The 15957-nt window shown below is 40.7% G+C and overlaps 1 protein-coding gene across 1 annotated transcript in view; it reads left to right on the top strand.

The window, feature by feature from the left end:
* LOC124615841 (probable cytochrome P450 6a14) overlaps positions 1-15957 on the top strand; it is a 93666-nt gene that overhangs the window by 64864 nt on the left and 12845 nt on the right. The window contains exon 5 of the mRNA XM_047143993.1: positions 929-1159. Coding sequence (XP_046999949.1) covers positions 929-1159 — 231 coding nt within the window. The remainder of the gene's footprint in view (positions 1-928; positions 1160-15957) is intronic.

Genomic DNA, 15957 nt, shown 5'->3' with positions numbered 1-15957 from the left:
ACGTAATAAGTGCAATACTTAGGTTCCTGGAATTTATCGTAGTCTTACACATTCGATGACCCATTGCTCGATATCCACTGACAGAAATATGTATATTTGTAACTAACTTTGTGCCATACTCTATCACATCGTTGGCATTCCCACTCTTAGAAAACTCTTACTTAATCGGGCTTTATAAGATTTCTCGAATGCATCGGTGAGATTTAGTCATAGTAGCCGTCCATATGTAGGTGGTACCGTTGCCTGAAGTCTAAGGTCAAATCGGTGGTTCAAGGATGTGTATAGGAAATACGTGTGAAAGGAGGAAAGGTAGAGATCAAGGAGTTAGGTTTCACAAGAGCGTCCAAATCAGCGCTTGTTCAGTATTACTACACCGAAACGAACTACCTTGAGCAATCACATATAAACGAAAGGAAAACGCATTTTCTATTCATTAATAATCTATTGAAGTGACAAAATAGTTTCAGTTTTTGTGCAGATCCTATGGGACTCGTCTGTTTTGCCTGTGATGATACTGTGTAAGTTAAAGCCTTAGTTCCGGCGGTGCTGCAACAGTCTTGCAGCAACCATGGATTCTCCGTTTAATAAATACATGGTTGCTACGGAACGCAAAGTAGAGAAGTTGATTTATTGTGACAGTCATTACGGGCTAAATATCATCTGCGTTGTTCCTACTTCTTTTTAAGCTTGTACGTACAGGTTTTCAAGAAGTTAAGAAGTCCTGTTATATGAAGTACTGGGATGAAAAAAGTGCAGAAAATTACAGCATTTAAGCTGCATCGATGAATAAGAAGCTAATGATAACGAGTTAATAACGCTAACAGTCTTTAATATTCAATGCTAAGTGGTTTGTGCTTTCGCCTACTATACTTTCACTCTGTCAGTATCTTTTCTCATGTTATGCCACTTTACCTGTTCGTATTTGCAGAGGACGTGAAACTGGGCCTGGGACAGCTTGCAGCGCAATGCGTCGTGTTTTTCGTGGCGGGCTTTGAGACATCGGCAACAACCATGGGATTTGCGCTGCACGAACTGGCCTGGAACCAGGACATCCAGAGGAAATTGCAGCAGGAGGTGGACGACACACTGAAGGAGTCTGGCGGACAGCTGACGTACGACGGCGTCATGAGCATGACGTATCTTGACAAAGTTATTTCAGGTAAGACGAAATGTTTCTAAACAGCCCACTTTCTGACTCTCGAGATTCCACTTACATGTGAGGTGACTGTTTTCAATTATGTACGGAGCCTTGCCAATGAATAATGTAAGTGAGCATGCGAAATTTTACCTTTGTGTTATGTAAATCAAATTCTAAATTGGTTTTCCTGCCCAGGTTGTGCTGTGGTGAAAGGTCACAGATAAGACTGTCCTTAAGGCTTGTCAGCTCACATTTATTACAATAAATGACATACCTGAAATGTTACCACTCTCATTATTACGTCAGATAGGCAATGCACGTAGTAAGTTCGTCGTATTCATGATTTCCTCTTCAAAGTAACATACCGTACTTATTATTTAACACAAAATGACATAAAAAATTTAAGTTATTCATGAGCAGCTACTTGAGAATATGTATGAACTTCAAATGACACGACGAACCGTCTCGTTCTGCATATGGATTCAAACCCAGGTCATGCAGAGTAAGCAAAGATTTCGTGACTGACTATTCATATAGAGAGTGATTCCTCGATTTTGGACTATCAGTTAGCATATATCAAATTTAAATTACACAACGTAAACAAGTAAAATTCATGCCATGAATTTTATTTTATTTGTTCTTCGTTTTTTCGCCGTATTTAAGTATTTAATTTTTTCTCCTGTAAGGCTGATTTATAACTTCACTAACCAATCTTTGGGTTGTGAAGTTCTACAATTACTACCACTGAACGAAAAGTACTAGAAGTGGTTCAAGCTATAGTTTACTTAATCACTCTCCGTGTAGCTAAGTGCTAGCTCAGGGTTAGTTTACGTAGCCTGGAGTTATCGTGGAGTCCTCTTGGTCCGCTTGAACTGTGGCCAGATTACACACGTTCTAGGGGGTCACGTGTTTGGAGAGTTATCGACGAAACTATCGTTTCACTATCTTACTGGGGCCTAGAAGTTCGTCGACCAGTGATCATTGCTAAATCTGAGCTGAGCTATGTTCAGAGCAGTCTCAGTGATCAAAAATATCAGAGCTCAGGGTCAAATTTTTCAACTCGCAGGCCGATCACTTGACAGGAGGGAACTCAAATCAATACAGTCAATTGACAGTCAGGTAGTTTCTGTGTTATCTGCATTAACTATAGTATAGAGGATAACACTACATTCTCTGCAGGAAGTATTTATGAACACCCCACCCATACTGTGACCCCTAATGTGACACATCAAGATTGTGTGCATAAACAACTGGATAAGACACTGAGATCTACACTGATAGAATTCCTCGAGTAAGTAGTAGCGTCACTTTTGTGCCTGTTTTGCCGAAAGTATTTTCCTTTCCTACCTTAGCTATCCATTCGGTACTTAGATTTTTTAGTAGTATACCATTTCCAGCATATTCTTGTTTGCTATCTCCCTGAGGGGCTCCATCACCCGCCTAACATTGGAACTCCCAATGACTAGCATACCCACCCTCTGTATTTGTCCGGACTGGGCAGGAAAATCGACTTCTAGCCTAACAGGAGAGGCATCCCGTGCTGGCTCAGAGTTATCATCAACACCGGGTAGCACCTCGTACCTGTTGCTAAGACAAGGGGGCCAGCCGCACGGCCTCCTCCCTCTTTCGCCTTCCGCCCAGTGACACGCTAACCCACCACTGTCTGCCATCCACTCTGAAGTGAGGACGGACCTGTCAGATATTGGGTATGGGAAGCCGCAGCGAAGTTCCGGTCACCAGGGGACTCCAGTGGCACCAAAGGAGTCGCAGATCTCGTCACTGACTCCCCGACGTCACCGCACCTTCGAGCATTAGCTAGCAGCTTGTCGACGGCAGCCAACGCAGCTTCCAGTTATTTATGGACAGCAGCCAACTCTCCTTGTGTCCGCTCAAAACAAGCTGTGTATAAAATAGATATAAGGTTTCAAATGGCGCTACTGAGTTTGAAAATATACCAAAAGAGAATAAAGTAACACCAGAAGTTGGTGTGCAGATTTCTCATTGTACTCTGAGACCGCAAGCTATTAAACAGAAATAAATTTCTGTACAGGGAAAATTTCCACTAGGAAGGCGCCATACACAAAGATATCCACAAGACTTATGTAACAACGTTTTTTTTTCCTTTTCTCTGTATAAAATGGCGTCTCAGATAGCAGAGATTCGTCAGTTCTTCTTAAGTATAGTTCTTAATTTTAAGGTTTGGGTGGCTTATTTTAAATCCTCTTACTATTTGCACTGAAAGACCTGAGTCGAAACAAGGCCCCCGGAGTAGACAACATTCCATTAGAACTACTGACAGCCTTGGGAGAGCCAGTCCTGACAAAACTCTACCATCTGTTGAGCAAGATGTATGAGACAGGCGAAATACCCTCAGACTTCAAGAAGAGTATAATAATTCCAATCCCAAAGAAAGCAGGTGTTGACAGATGTGAAAATTACCTAACTATCAATTTAATAAGTCACAGCTGCAAAATACTAACGCGAATTATTTACAGACGAAGGGAAAAACTGATAGAAGCCGCCCTCAGGGAAGATCAGTTTGGATTCCGTAGAAATGTTGGAACACGTGAGGCAATACTGACCCTACTACTTATCTTAGAACAAAGATTAAGGAAAGGAAAACCTACGTTTCTAGCATTTGTAGACTTAGAGAAAGCTTTTGACAATGTTGATTGGAATACTCTCTTTCAAATTCTGAAGGTGGCAGGGGTAAAATACAGGGAGCGAAAGGCTATTTATAATTTGAACGGAAAGCAGATGGCAGTTACAAGAGTCGAGGGGTATGAAAGGGAGGCAGTGGTTGGGAAGGGAGTGAGACAGGGTTGTAGCCTATCCCCGATGATTCAGTCTGTTTATTGAGCAAGCAATAAAGGAAACAAAAGAAAAGTTCGGAGTAGGTATTAAAATCCACGGAGAAGAAATAAAAACTTTGAGGTTTGTCGATGACATTGTAATTCTCTCAGAGACAGCAAAGGACTTCGAAGAGCATTTGAAAGGAAATGGCAGAGTCTTGAAAGGAGGGTATAAGATGAACATCAACAAAAGCAAAATGAGGATAATGGAATGTAGTCGAATGATGTCGGGTGATGCTGAGGGAATTAGATTAGGAAATGAGACGCTTAACGTAGTAAAGGAGTTTTGCTATTTGGGGAGCAAAATAACTGATGATGGTCGAAGTAGAGAGGATATAAAATGTAGCATGGCAATGGCAAGGAGAGTGTTTCTGAAGAAGAAAAATTTGTTAAAATCGAGTATAGATTTAAATGTCAGGAAGTCGTTTCTGAAAGTATTTGTATGGAGTGTAGCCATGTATGGAAGTGAAACGTGGACGAGGAGGTATTGAATAGAATTGGGGAGAAGAGGAGCTTGTGGCACAACTTCACTAGAAGAAGGGATTGGTTGGTAGGACATGTTCTGAGACATCGAGGGATCACCAATTTAGTATTGGAGGGCAGCGTGGCGGGGAAAAATCGTAGAGGGAGACCAAGAGATGAATACACTAAGCAGATTCAGAAGCCTGTAGGCTGCAGTAGGTACTGGGAGATGAAGAAGCTTTCACAGGATAGAGTAGCATGGAGAGCTGCATCAAACCAGTCTCAGGACTGAAGACCACAACAACAACAACAACAACAACAACAACAACTATTTGCACGGCGGTGTTTAGTGAATGTTTCGGAATGAACGTCGGGAGATAAGTCTATGCTCGAAGAGAGTTGTGATATCCAAACAAATTATAAAAATATTCCACATCTCCTCCTAAATACCTGGACCGATTGCAGTCAAACTTGGTACACATATCCCTTACTGTCAGCTACAATTTTGTATTGGTAAGAACCACATGCCTGTCATAGTTCAGGAGATATGGCGTCATAAACAATGAGATACGTAAAAAAATGCCGTATCATGCATGAAGTTTTAATACATTCAGCCTTTACTATTAAAGGCACTCCTAGAGTCGAGTGAATACCTAACACCTGGCAGCGTTTTAACAGCGTTCAGCTGCGAAGCACAAACGGCTGCAGGCGAAAACAATAGCCGTCTCTACAGCTATGAAGAGCCGTCACCGTAGAGACGTCTACAAAACCACGTTGTAGATACGCGAAACAGCTGCGTCTAGTGTACAGAGACTGTCCAGGACACTGTACTCGTACATCCGTATATTATGCACATTCATTTGTACGACTGTGTCATAATTTCAAAGATCATTTCGCGAATAAATGGAAACGAACACTACAAACACAGTTCATTTTTTGTTTTCTTATCTAATATAAAATTGGCGAAATGAATATCTGGAAAATGCCGTGTTCGTCAGCTAGTATGAAAAATAAAAATATCGTAGTGATCGTTTATAACTGATTATATTAAGGTGCCAAAGGAACTGATTAAATAATAAAAATAGTAGCATCAGTACACAGGCCAGAATCTAGGAAAGCGTTCGGAGTAACTGCTCAAATTTGAAGGATTTAGCAGAAAACTGAAATGGATTATGAACTGAGGAAAGACTATCACCTTCGCCAAATTGATTATTCAAATGTAGTAGCAGCAAGCAGAACCGAGTCAACGGCCTGAGAGCGAGCGGTCTTCGTTAAACGGAAGTTACAAAAACAACCACTGTCTTTAGGGACTACTCGAAGACACAGGTTTCTGTACGTACTCGTAGTACTTGAAATACAGTCCTCCCGCAAAGCAGCCTCATGACAGGGCAACTTGAGAAAGAAGGTTGGCACTATACGTCATCAGTAACCATTTATCACGAATAAAAAAAATTTGACAAAAGATAGGTCAAATCAATTACCTAAAAGTAAGAAATAAAATAGATCAGAAAAGCATTTGATGCACCTTTGAACGATGTTCGAAATCTTGTGTCGAAAGTGAGACTGCATGGTTCTCTTTAAAATTATATGATTGTAAATTAAACATTGAGTTTTAAATTCTCAATCTCCACTTCATTCGCTGTGCATGATTTCGAGCTTCATTCAAAGCCACGTCTTACTTTTGTACAAAGCATTACACTAAACATCTGGTCGACTTTTTCATAATTTTTTTTTTGAAGTTTTGGTTATTGACAGCTAAATATCCCAGCAACATAACTTTTTATGTACAAAATAGTTAAGTCTTGAAGAGATGAACTTTTTGACACTTCATTTACACAGCAGCTTTTTATGAAATATTTCAGTTTTCTCTCAATTAAAGTTTCCTTAATCACTCTGATTACTTGCAAGATTTTATTTTCTTGTTTGTTTGTGTGTGTGTGTGTGTGTGTGTGTGTGTGTGTGTAAGCGAAGGCCGGCCGGTGTGATCGTGCGGTTCTAGGCGCTACAGTCTGGAACCGCGTGACCGCTACGGTCGCAGGTTCGAATCCTGCCTCGGGTATGGATGTGTGTGATGTCCTTAGGTTAGTTAGGTTTAAGTAGTTCTAAGTTCTAGGGGACTGATGACCACAGATGTTAAGTCCTATAGTGCTCAGAGCCATTTGAACCATTTTTTTTGTAAGCGAAGGTAGTCTCACGCTGGTCAGCCTAATACTCCATTTGTCCACATTCCACTCTTCATTCGGCTATGAGAGCTCGGAAAATTTTTTTTCCCGTAGATCAGTAATACGTTTAATTATCTTGGTTACTTTCAATCATTTAAAACTTTTTTTGCGAAACTGCACCTCACTCTGGCCACTTTGGTAGTTCATTTATCCATTTTTCAGACTTTGGAACAACATGTAATGAGAAAAACAGAAATGTGAACGCTTATCTGAATTGTGCTCCATAAACATTAACTGGGAATATAGGACGTAATCGTAAAGCTGACGTAAGAGACGGGCCACCAGCTCTGTATGATAAAATAAATCGTTCTTTGCCTACGTATACGAACAATGCGAAGTCAAACATAAATCGCTTGGCACTGAAACTAGCTTTTCTTGGACAAGAATCCTGTGTTCGAACTCTTACACTTTTTTTTTTTTCGAGAACGTTGAAGCTGCGATGGATATGCGAACTGTGTGTCACTGTATTGATTGTGATCACGAAACTGTGACAATAAATTGGTGCAGGTGGGCAAATATGCCCAAGTCCGTTAGAAAACATAGCGGGGAACATTATGCAGTAAACGATACAAGCAAACGAAGAAGTGTGTGTCTGTTAACCAATGTTACAAGTACACATTTTTGCTATTAAAGATATGCTCATCTGTTGCTGACTTGTACTACTTGCGCAAAAACTTTCATACTGTTAATGTTCGTCTATGGATCGTGTAATTCAGATAATAGTGGTGGAAGAATTCATCTACAAGAATACGAATTATTACTTAAGTTTGCCGGCCGGAGTGGCCGAGCAGTTAAAGGCGCTACAGTCTGGAACAGCACGACCGCTACGGTCGCAGGTTCGAATCCTGCCTCGGGCAAGAAGGTGTGTGATGTCCTTAGGTTGGTTAGGTTTAAGTAGTTCTAAGTTCTAGGGGACTCATGACCACGGAAGTTGAGTCCCATAGTGCTCAGAGCCATTTGAACCATTACTTAAGTTTTACGGCCGACCTTCCAGAAGTTGATGGTCGACAGTCTCGTAACTTCGCGTTACTCCGTCTAGATATTTTACTCATTCTTTTGAGCAATTAACCAGTTATCAAAATCACCTTGCTTATGAAGCGAGTACGTAGTTGCTGATGGTGTGCTCTGTAGATACGACACGATATTATGCCTTTCCAGTACAATTTTCTAATCAAATAACACGCTAACAATCATAACGCGCCAACGTACCTGACCATCGAAAGATTCTTAGATAACTCTAAAAGATTCTCAGATAACGTATTAAGTTGTCAGTATGTAGGGAGCGATAAAATGTAAGCAATGTTTGGCGTTAGGTTGACTTATCTCTAACAGACTAATATTTTATTAAACGTACTAAACCATTCAGCGAAGTAAACCAGAAAATAACATATTAATCTCTCTCTTTCTGTCTCTATACTATAAGGTATAGACTTCAGCTTACCACGTAACACAGATTAATTCAAACTGGTTACATTATCAAAATCCTAATGTTCACCACTAACTCGTCTTTCTTAGACCGTTAAATCATAAGTTTGTTTTACTAACACATTCCGAAGCCACAAGAGACTGTACACGTCAATGACTAGGCGAAACAATTCTGCTAATAGCTGGAAATTCTCTGTCCTTGGATTTCTGTTCCCAAAACGCACACAAGCCGCTAATCAGCAAATAACAACGTATCGATTATGTATTTATTTTTACTTACGATGCACATAAGGTAAAGGTTCTCCCGTTCCTCGGTGACCGACGGCGTCAATACTCAGAGATATATTTTGCTGTGATATGCCCATAGCCTCTGACTTTATTTCTGTATTTGTTTGTTATTAATTTACGTAAATTCCTATTCACTTTCCTTTATAAAGCAGAAGTGTTATAAAGATTACTATCATCAGTCGCTTTACCTATAATAATAATATCATAACTTCCTTTTATTAATGGTAGATGTAAAATAATAAATTAATTCGTGATAATTGACATTTCTCGAACAAAGAATATACATGATATTTTTCGCAAAAAACGTAACATTCGATAACTACTAGTGTATTTAATAAAATATTATTTCCTTATGTTTTATTGTTTTACAATTTCTGCTATTCTCTTTCTGTTTCTTTCAAATTTTAAGCTATTTCTTTTCTTCTCTTGGGTGCTTCAGTTAACGTGAAGGGGAAGTTACACTGATTCCAATCAAAGAGCGTGGACTCCAAATTTATTTTTGATCATCTAGGCTTTATTGAGTTCTCTATTTCAGCAGCACGACGACGATTCGTGTGAACGAGAGCCAGCAAAAGTAAACTCTATATGAAACGATAGTAATAAAAAAAAGAGTACAAAAAGCCTATGTGCCACCGACATTTTTGGCCTTATATTATATAAGGAAAACGAAATTTAGCCTCTTTAGTTGTTGGCCCTGTGTGGGCCCACTATTATGTCCTATTTTAATTGCAACTCGTCATTTAAAGTTAGCGGTAATAGTAGCGTTGTCACGTGTTTACTCCAATGGTCCCAGTTTGATATGGCTTTCGGATTACTGGGAAAGTCACAACAATTAACGGGCAGCTTCCGCTGTAATAACACCATTCTGGAATTCACTATAAAAATACTAGTGTCTGTAAATTAATTCAGTGAGTTTGAGCCCTCTGCTCAGTGAGAATTCAATAATCTGTCTATTCACAATTACGGCAATAGCACTGTTACCTCATTGTATGCCAATACATCCGACAAAATCGCAATCACCCACCTTCGGAGTGTGCTGATCACCGAATTACATATACATCCGCATGTCAGGAAAACCCAAATTGTTTGGAGTGCACAAACAGGCACTAGTTAACGTGCAGAGAACCAGCCAGTAGGACGACTTATTGTAGAGCAACTTAAACACCAGTTATCAATGTCTGGTCTAGATAGAGCATTTACTGCACATCGTAGTAAACTATCAATCATTTCCTACAACCCGTTAAACTTACATTCACTTACAGAGACTTTCCGTTGATCTTGACTTAATAACAACGATCAGAATTCAGTGCACCGTAGAACAACCACTGATAGTATTAACGTTCGACATACTAAAATCCTCGAAAAACAACTGTAAACTTACTCAAAAGCTATTCTTATGAACCGAGTACTTAAACTGTGACTATCGATATGACAGCTCACCCGGTAGTCTTTCAGCCGTAACACCACCTTGTATAAGCTCTTATATACAACCGAACCGCTCAAGATCCAGTGCCCCACTGGCGATAGCCCCATCTTAAAACCAACTGGGAACTATTCAGCAAACAAACGTACAGCGCAACCATTAATTTCAACAATCAGTTCATTAAATTCTACAGCCGTCGGCTCTTGCTTCTGTGGCCATCGCCTGTTAGATAAAATCTTTGCCACAGACTGGTACTGCTGGCGACGAGCTGAATCGCACCGTCTTTGGTCGCTCGCTTGCTGGTACTGGAGGAAAATCTGACAGCATCCAGGCTAAAACATTTTTTAAAAACAAACACATGTAAGAAAACCTTATACTAACATGTATTTCAGTTCTCCAACGTGTCTCTATGAACTGACCAAATTGCTAATACAACAATAAGCCGAATTAACATTCGTGACGACAATTAAAACTTTAACAATACTTTTTGACCTGTCACAAACCTATCAGAAAAGGAAAATAGAGTCCATCAAAAAGTAAACAAAATAAACATGAGTACTGGCAAAAATTAAGTGACGAAGTATAAAATTATGAACGCAATACATGAACCAAAAACACCTGGAAAATACTCAACGTGATGAGAACGCAAAATAGAGATCGGGCTGGTATCAGCACAATACGTGTGGATCGTTAGGTGCGGTTTTCTCAGGGAATGTTGAGACAAGACAGAGTTTAGCATGAAAGCTATAGGATACTCGGGCAGGAAAGTGAGGGATCTATGAGATGCCAGCAATAAGCCGTTATGAAGCACGCCATGCAGTAAAACTTCAGATTGGTAAAACCCCTGGAACAGGCAGTGCATATACTAAGCTTACAAAAGTTGCACCCACAGTTTTTTGTTAGATTCTGGCAAGGGTCTTTGAAAAATGTTTAAAAGGCGATCACATCAGTCATGAATTAAAAAAAAAACTTATTTTACTTCAAATATATGAAAAAAAATGATCGAAGAGAATCTAAAAATTAAACGTATTATCGTGGTGCCTTTAGTAAGTACACTGTATGGCAGATACTTAAAGAAACGGGTAGAGGGGCAAGTAGTAGAAACAGAAGAGCAAACTGGGATTTCGATCTGAACTCTCCTGCACTGATGTAATACTTCCTTTACTAAATTTAATACAGAAGAGATTGGCTGGAAATCAGAATATCCACTTGGTATTAGTGGATCTACACCAGGCATACAACATGATCCCGCTAAGTAACTTGTGGGAGAGAATGTTAGTGGTATCTGTAAGACTAATGTATTAGCTGTGAAAGAGTTTTATACAGGACCATCAGTTGTATAAAGATTAATAAACAGGTATCCGCTGAATTTACATTGTCACAGGACTCCAACAAGAATGTGCTTTAGCCCCTACTCTGTTCAAAATACGTATGGAACAGGCATTACAAGTATGGAAAGGTAAGTGCTTCGACATGAGAATTTCAGGTGGAACAGAAACGTCGTGTACATCACTTTCTGCGGACGACCAGGTGGTTATTGCAACAGATGTTGAAGATTTGGAACATACGTTCCCAAAGCTCAAAACTGAATATCTTGCAGTGGTAGACAGAGAATTTGGAAAGTGATTTAAAGATAAAAGAATGTAAAGTTTTTGAATACCTCGGGGTATCATTGTCAGTTAGTGAAAAACGTACAGAAAAAATTAAAAAAAATTAAGGTGGACAAGGCAAGAAGACAATCCCACAGTTAAATTCTGCCTTATAGAAAAAAGTAACAATCAAAACCAAAAAAGTAATATATCATACAAATGCGGCAAGTATTGTGACGTATGAATTAAAGAGATAAGCTGAGGGCTCTTGCAATAGAAACGGACTACTGGAGGAGGAGTAGCGGAGTATCAAGATTCGATCACGTAACAAAAGTAGAAATGCGAAGAAAAACGGAAGTTGATAAGACTATTGTAGACACAATTGAAACAAAAGGCAACTTTCGTATGGGCGTCTAGAAAGGATGGATGGCAGAAGATAGCCGAAACGAGTATGGCAGTGGATAATTCTGGTGGAAGAAAAAGTGGTAGTGCAGCAAGAACATGGACACACTTTGTAGGTGAAGCAATGCAAGGTAAAATCTGCAGTACGGAGACTGGATGGACAAGAAGCAATGAAAAACAGGAAGCGAGAAACGGCGACAACTGAAAGGTTTAGGGAAGAGAACGTCTGGAAAAGAGGTGACGTTGTTCTCGCAACAACCTGTACGGTACATTTAGAGAACCGGAAAGACAGAATCGCTAATATTGGTAGAAATTACCCTTCACCACTCACTGAAAAGTGGCTTGCGGAGTATCCAGAGAGATTTTGCTAAATGGGAACAAACTGTAGGTAAGGAACCCTGATAACATAAAATGCAAAGGAGGTGATATGGACATATGGCGGGAAATGCGTTCCACTGGAGGTATACACGCTTGAAGATGAAAGATTTTTGACAGTTTACGTTTCTGTGATTGAAATGGGTATGTTCTGTCTGCACCAATGTTTTAGCTCTGCGCCCAAGAGGGCAGTGAACTGGAGCACCATGATTATTAGTCGACAATTTGGCAAGGTGTCGAACATCATTCGGGAATTAACTGACTGAAAGGTATCGTTTATGAATTACCCAAGCTGTTTTTCATATTTTTCCTGATTTCGTGTTGCGTATCACATGCACATTGTTGGTGCTTGCTTGTACATAAGGCGGAATGCCAATAGTATGATCTGCAGAGCACATGTCAGCTGACTTTGTATGACTGGTAGGAGGGGGGGAGGAGGTAGTGCGGAGTATTGGTAGAGGTGATACGGAAAAACAGAATGGCGTAGAGAGGCTATTATGAGGGGCGTTCCATTAATAATGCAAAGCATTTATTCTGAAAACAGGTTGGTTTTGTTCAGCATTCAGATACACCATATTATTCCCTACTCTTATGGCTACAAAACCATATTTCTCAATATAATCCTCGTTCAATGCGGTTGCCTTACGCCACCTTACTGGATGGGCCTGTATGCCCGATTGGCACCATTTTGCTGGTTGACGTCGGAGCGAACGTCTTGAAGGATCAATACTCTCCCTATTATCCACGTACTGCTTTACTCGGAGCGCTTTTTTTCATAGGGCCAAACAGATGGAAGTCGGAAGGTGCGAGATCCGGGCCATATGGTGGATGATGAAATGGTTCAAATGGCTCTGAGCACTATGTGACTTAACTTCTAAGGTCATCAATCCCCTAGAACTTAGAACTACTTAAACCTAACTAACCTAAGGACATCACACACATCGATGCCCGAGACAGGATTCGAACCTGCGACCGTAGTTCCAGACTGAAGCGCCTAGAACCGCTCGGCCACTGCGGCCGGCGTGGATAATGAAGAGTAGACCAATCAACTTTTGTGAGCTCCTGTCGGGCGCGCAGACTTGTGTGCCTCGTTGCATTGTCATGCAGAACGAGAAGTTCGTTTGCATTTTTGGGACCATTTACATGCTGAAGTCGGTTCTTCAGTATCCTGAGGTTAGCACAATGCGCTTCAGAGCTGACTGTTGCTCCCATGAGGGAGGACAAACAGAATGAGCCCTCCAGAATCCCAGTAGACCGTCGCCACGACTTTACCGGATGGGGGTGCAGCACTGAACCTTTGCTTCAGTGGAGAGGTGGTGTGGCGCCACACCATGGATTGCCATTTTGTTTCCGGTCCGAAGTGATGAACTCATGTTTTTTCATAGCCTGTGACGATGTTAGTCAAGCAGTTTCTTGCGGGTGGTCCCTCGTTGCTCTTTATGGCCTTCTGTTAGGCGGCGAACAGACCAGTTGGCACACACTGTAACATTACATGAGCATGTCCTATATAGTCAGATCTACTTTGCGTCACGTGCGTGTAGGGGAGTCGAAACCAGTAGTGACCCATGACGTCATACCGACTTGAGATTTATTTTATACATATCATTCATTTCTAAATTTTATTGATTATTTACAGAGTAGTGAATTTAATTATGTACGACATTTGATAGGTAATGAGTTTTAATGAGATAGATATAAACATGTTTTGACATAGCAAATCACGTTGTTGCATTATGCATGATATGTTTTCTCTTTGTAAGAACAAAAACTTCCGTGTTGCTCGAGTGCGCGATAAAGTAGTCGTCGAGTGCGGATCTGCTGCAACTTTCATGAATGGGCATAGAATTGTCAATTTACAACCCGGAGTTGATTTAAAAATTATTCTAGGCAACCACGGCCCGACTTTGGAGCAAACAAATCGCGCGCAAATTCTCAAATATCGGTGAGGAGTTTAAGATACGCGGCTGGATATCGGGCGTTATCGTCGCGTGTGTGATTCAGTAACATTAACCGCAATTTACGGACATTAGCTTGATAATAACTATCAAAGCGGCATTATAATCGTCTTAATGCTTAAACCAAGCGAGAAGCGATTCACTGCCGAGATACGACAAATATTAATCATTGCATAGCCAGCTTGTTGATACGTTGCTTAGCAACTCATAAACGGATAGTGACAGAATTACTGAAACGATCTTTTAAGTCTCAATGACCACTACACACACATCAGAAACTAATTACTCTAACTGTGAGTGACTTCTGGATTGGACGAGTCTTTTTTTTATTTCAGATAACTGATATTAATAAACTTCTTTCGTGGTTGACACTTCATCAGTGGTGTCGCGCTCATTCAGTTTAGTAGAACGATAGGTAGTACTAGCTACGCTACTATTTATAGTTTTAAAATAAAAGATGGCACATACGTTTTTTTCTTTTGAGAAATGATCATACTTCGGTCATCGGTCTTCTCAAACCAGAGGCACGAGTGACGCTCTCTCACAGCACTACGATATCGTGAACCACCACACCCATGTGCCCCCTTCTCACTACATTTCTGCATTGAAAACTCTGAGATACAGCCGCGGTACGAAGAAGGAAGAAAGAAGGGGAAAGATCAGCGAAAGAAACGGAGCAAAGAGAGAAGGGGAGGTCACGAAACCTTTGAGTACCCAAACTGGTAGACGAGCGTGTCGGCACTATCAACAGAGTAGTCGAGTTGAGCGGCGAGGTGTTTGGTTGTAACCCGTCGGGTACCTCGAATGAGAGTATCCGCAAGTTCCAGCATGACAGGAGTCACAACAATGTCCGGTCGGTCGACATGCAGGAGATCGGACAGATTTGCGCGACCTTGTTGTGATCACAGATGCCTCGCCCGACGACTCACCGTGCTTTTGTTCACTGCCCCCGTCTCCGCAGACAATCTACAAGCGCCTATGAATATCTGCGATGTTATGGTTTAACTCCAAAAGAAACTCAAAGGTAGCTCTCTATTTGCAAAGTACCTTCATTCCATGTGCTATTTTGAAGGCTACGTATAGTGCCGCCAACTATCGGAACTTGATGAAAATATGCGGGCTGTACCGGGAATATTCCACGACGTCCCAGCAATTCCGCCTTTTTTTTTTTTAACAGAAAGTGTCCTAGGAAAAAATGTGTCGCATTACTTCATCTTCATCTACATCTACATCTAAGTAATTACTCTGCTATTCACAATAAAGTGCCTGGCAGAGGCTTCAATGGATCACCTACAAACTGTCTCTCTACCGTTCCACTCTCGAACGGCACGTGGGAAAAACGAGCTCTTAAATTTTTCTGTGCAAGCCCTGATTTCTCTTATTTTATCGTGATGATCATTTCTCCCTATGTAGGTGGGTGCCAACAGAATGTTTTCGCATGAGAACCTGTCGCAACGAAAAACGTCTTTGTTTTAATGATTGCCACTCCAATTCACGTATCATGTCTGTGACACTATCTCCCCTAATACAAAACGAGCTGCCCTTCTTTGTACTTTTTCGATGTCATCTGTCAGTCCCACCTGATGCGGATCCCACACCGCACAGCAATACTCCAGAATAGGGCGGACAAGCGTGGTGTAAACAGTCTCTTCAGTAGACCTGTTGCACCGTCTAAGTGTTTTGCCGATGAATTGCAGTCTTTGATTTGCTCTACATACAATATTATTTATGTGATCGTTCCAATTTAGGTTATTTGTAATCGTAATCCCTAAGTATTTACTTGAATTTACATCCTTCAGATTTGTGTGACTTATCGCATAATCGAA

This window comes from Schistocerca americana, chromosome 5, assembly GCF_021461395.2.
Source record: "Schistocerca americana isolate TAMUIC-IGC-003095 chromosome 5, iqSchAmer2.1, whole genome shotgun sequence".
Lineage (NCBI taxonomy): Eukaryota > Metazoa > Arthropoda > Insecta > Orthoptera > Acrididae > Schistocerca > Schistocerca americana.
The sequence above is the reverse complement of the archived record's forward strand: the minus strand, read 5'-3'. Positions and strand labels throughout refer to the sequence as shown.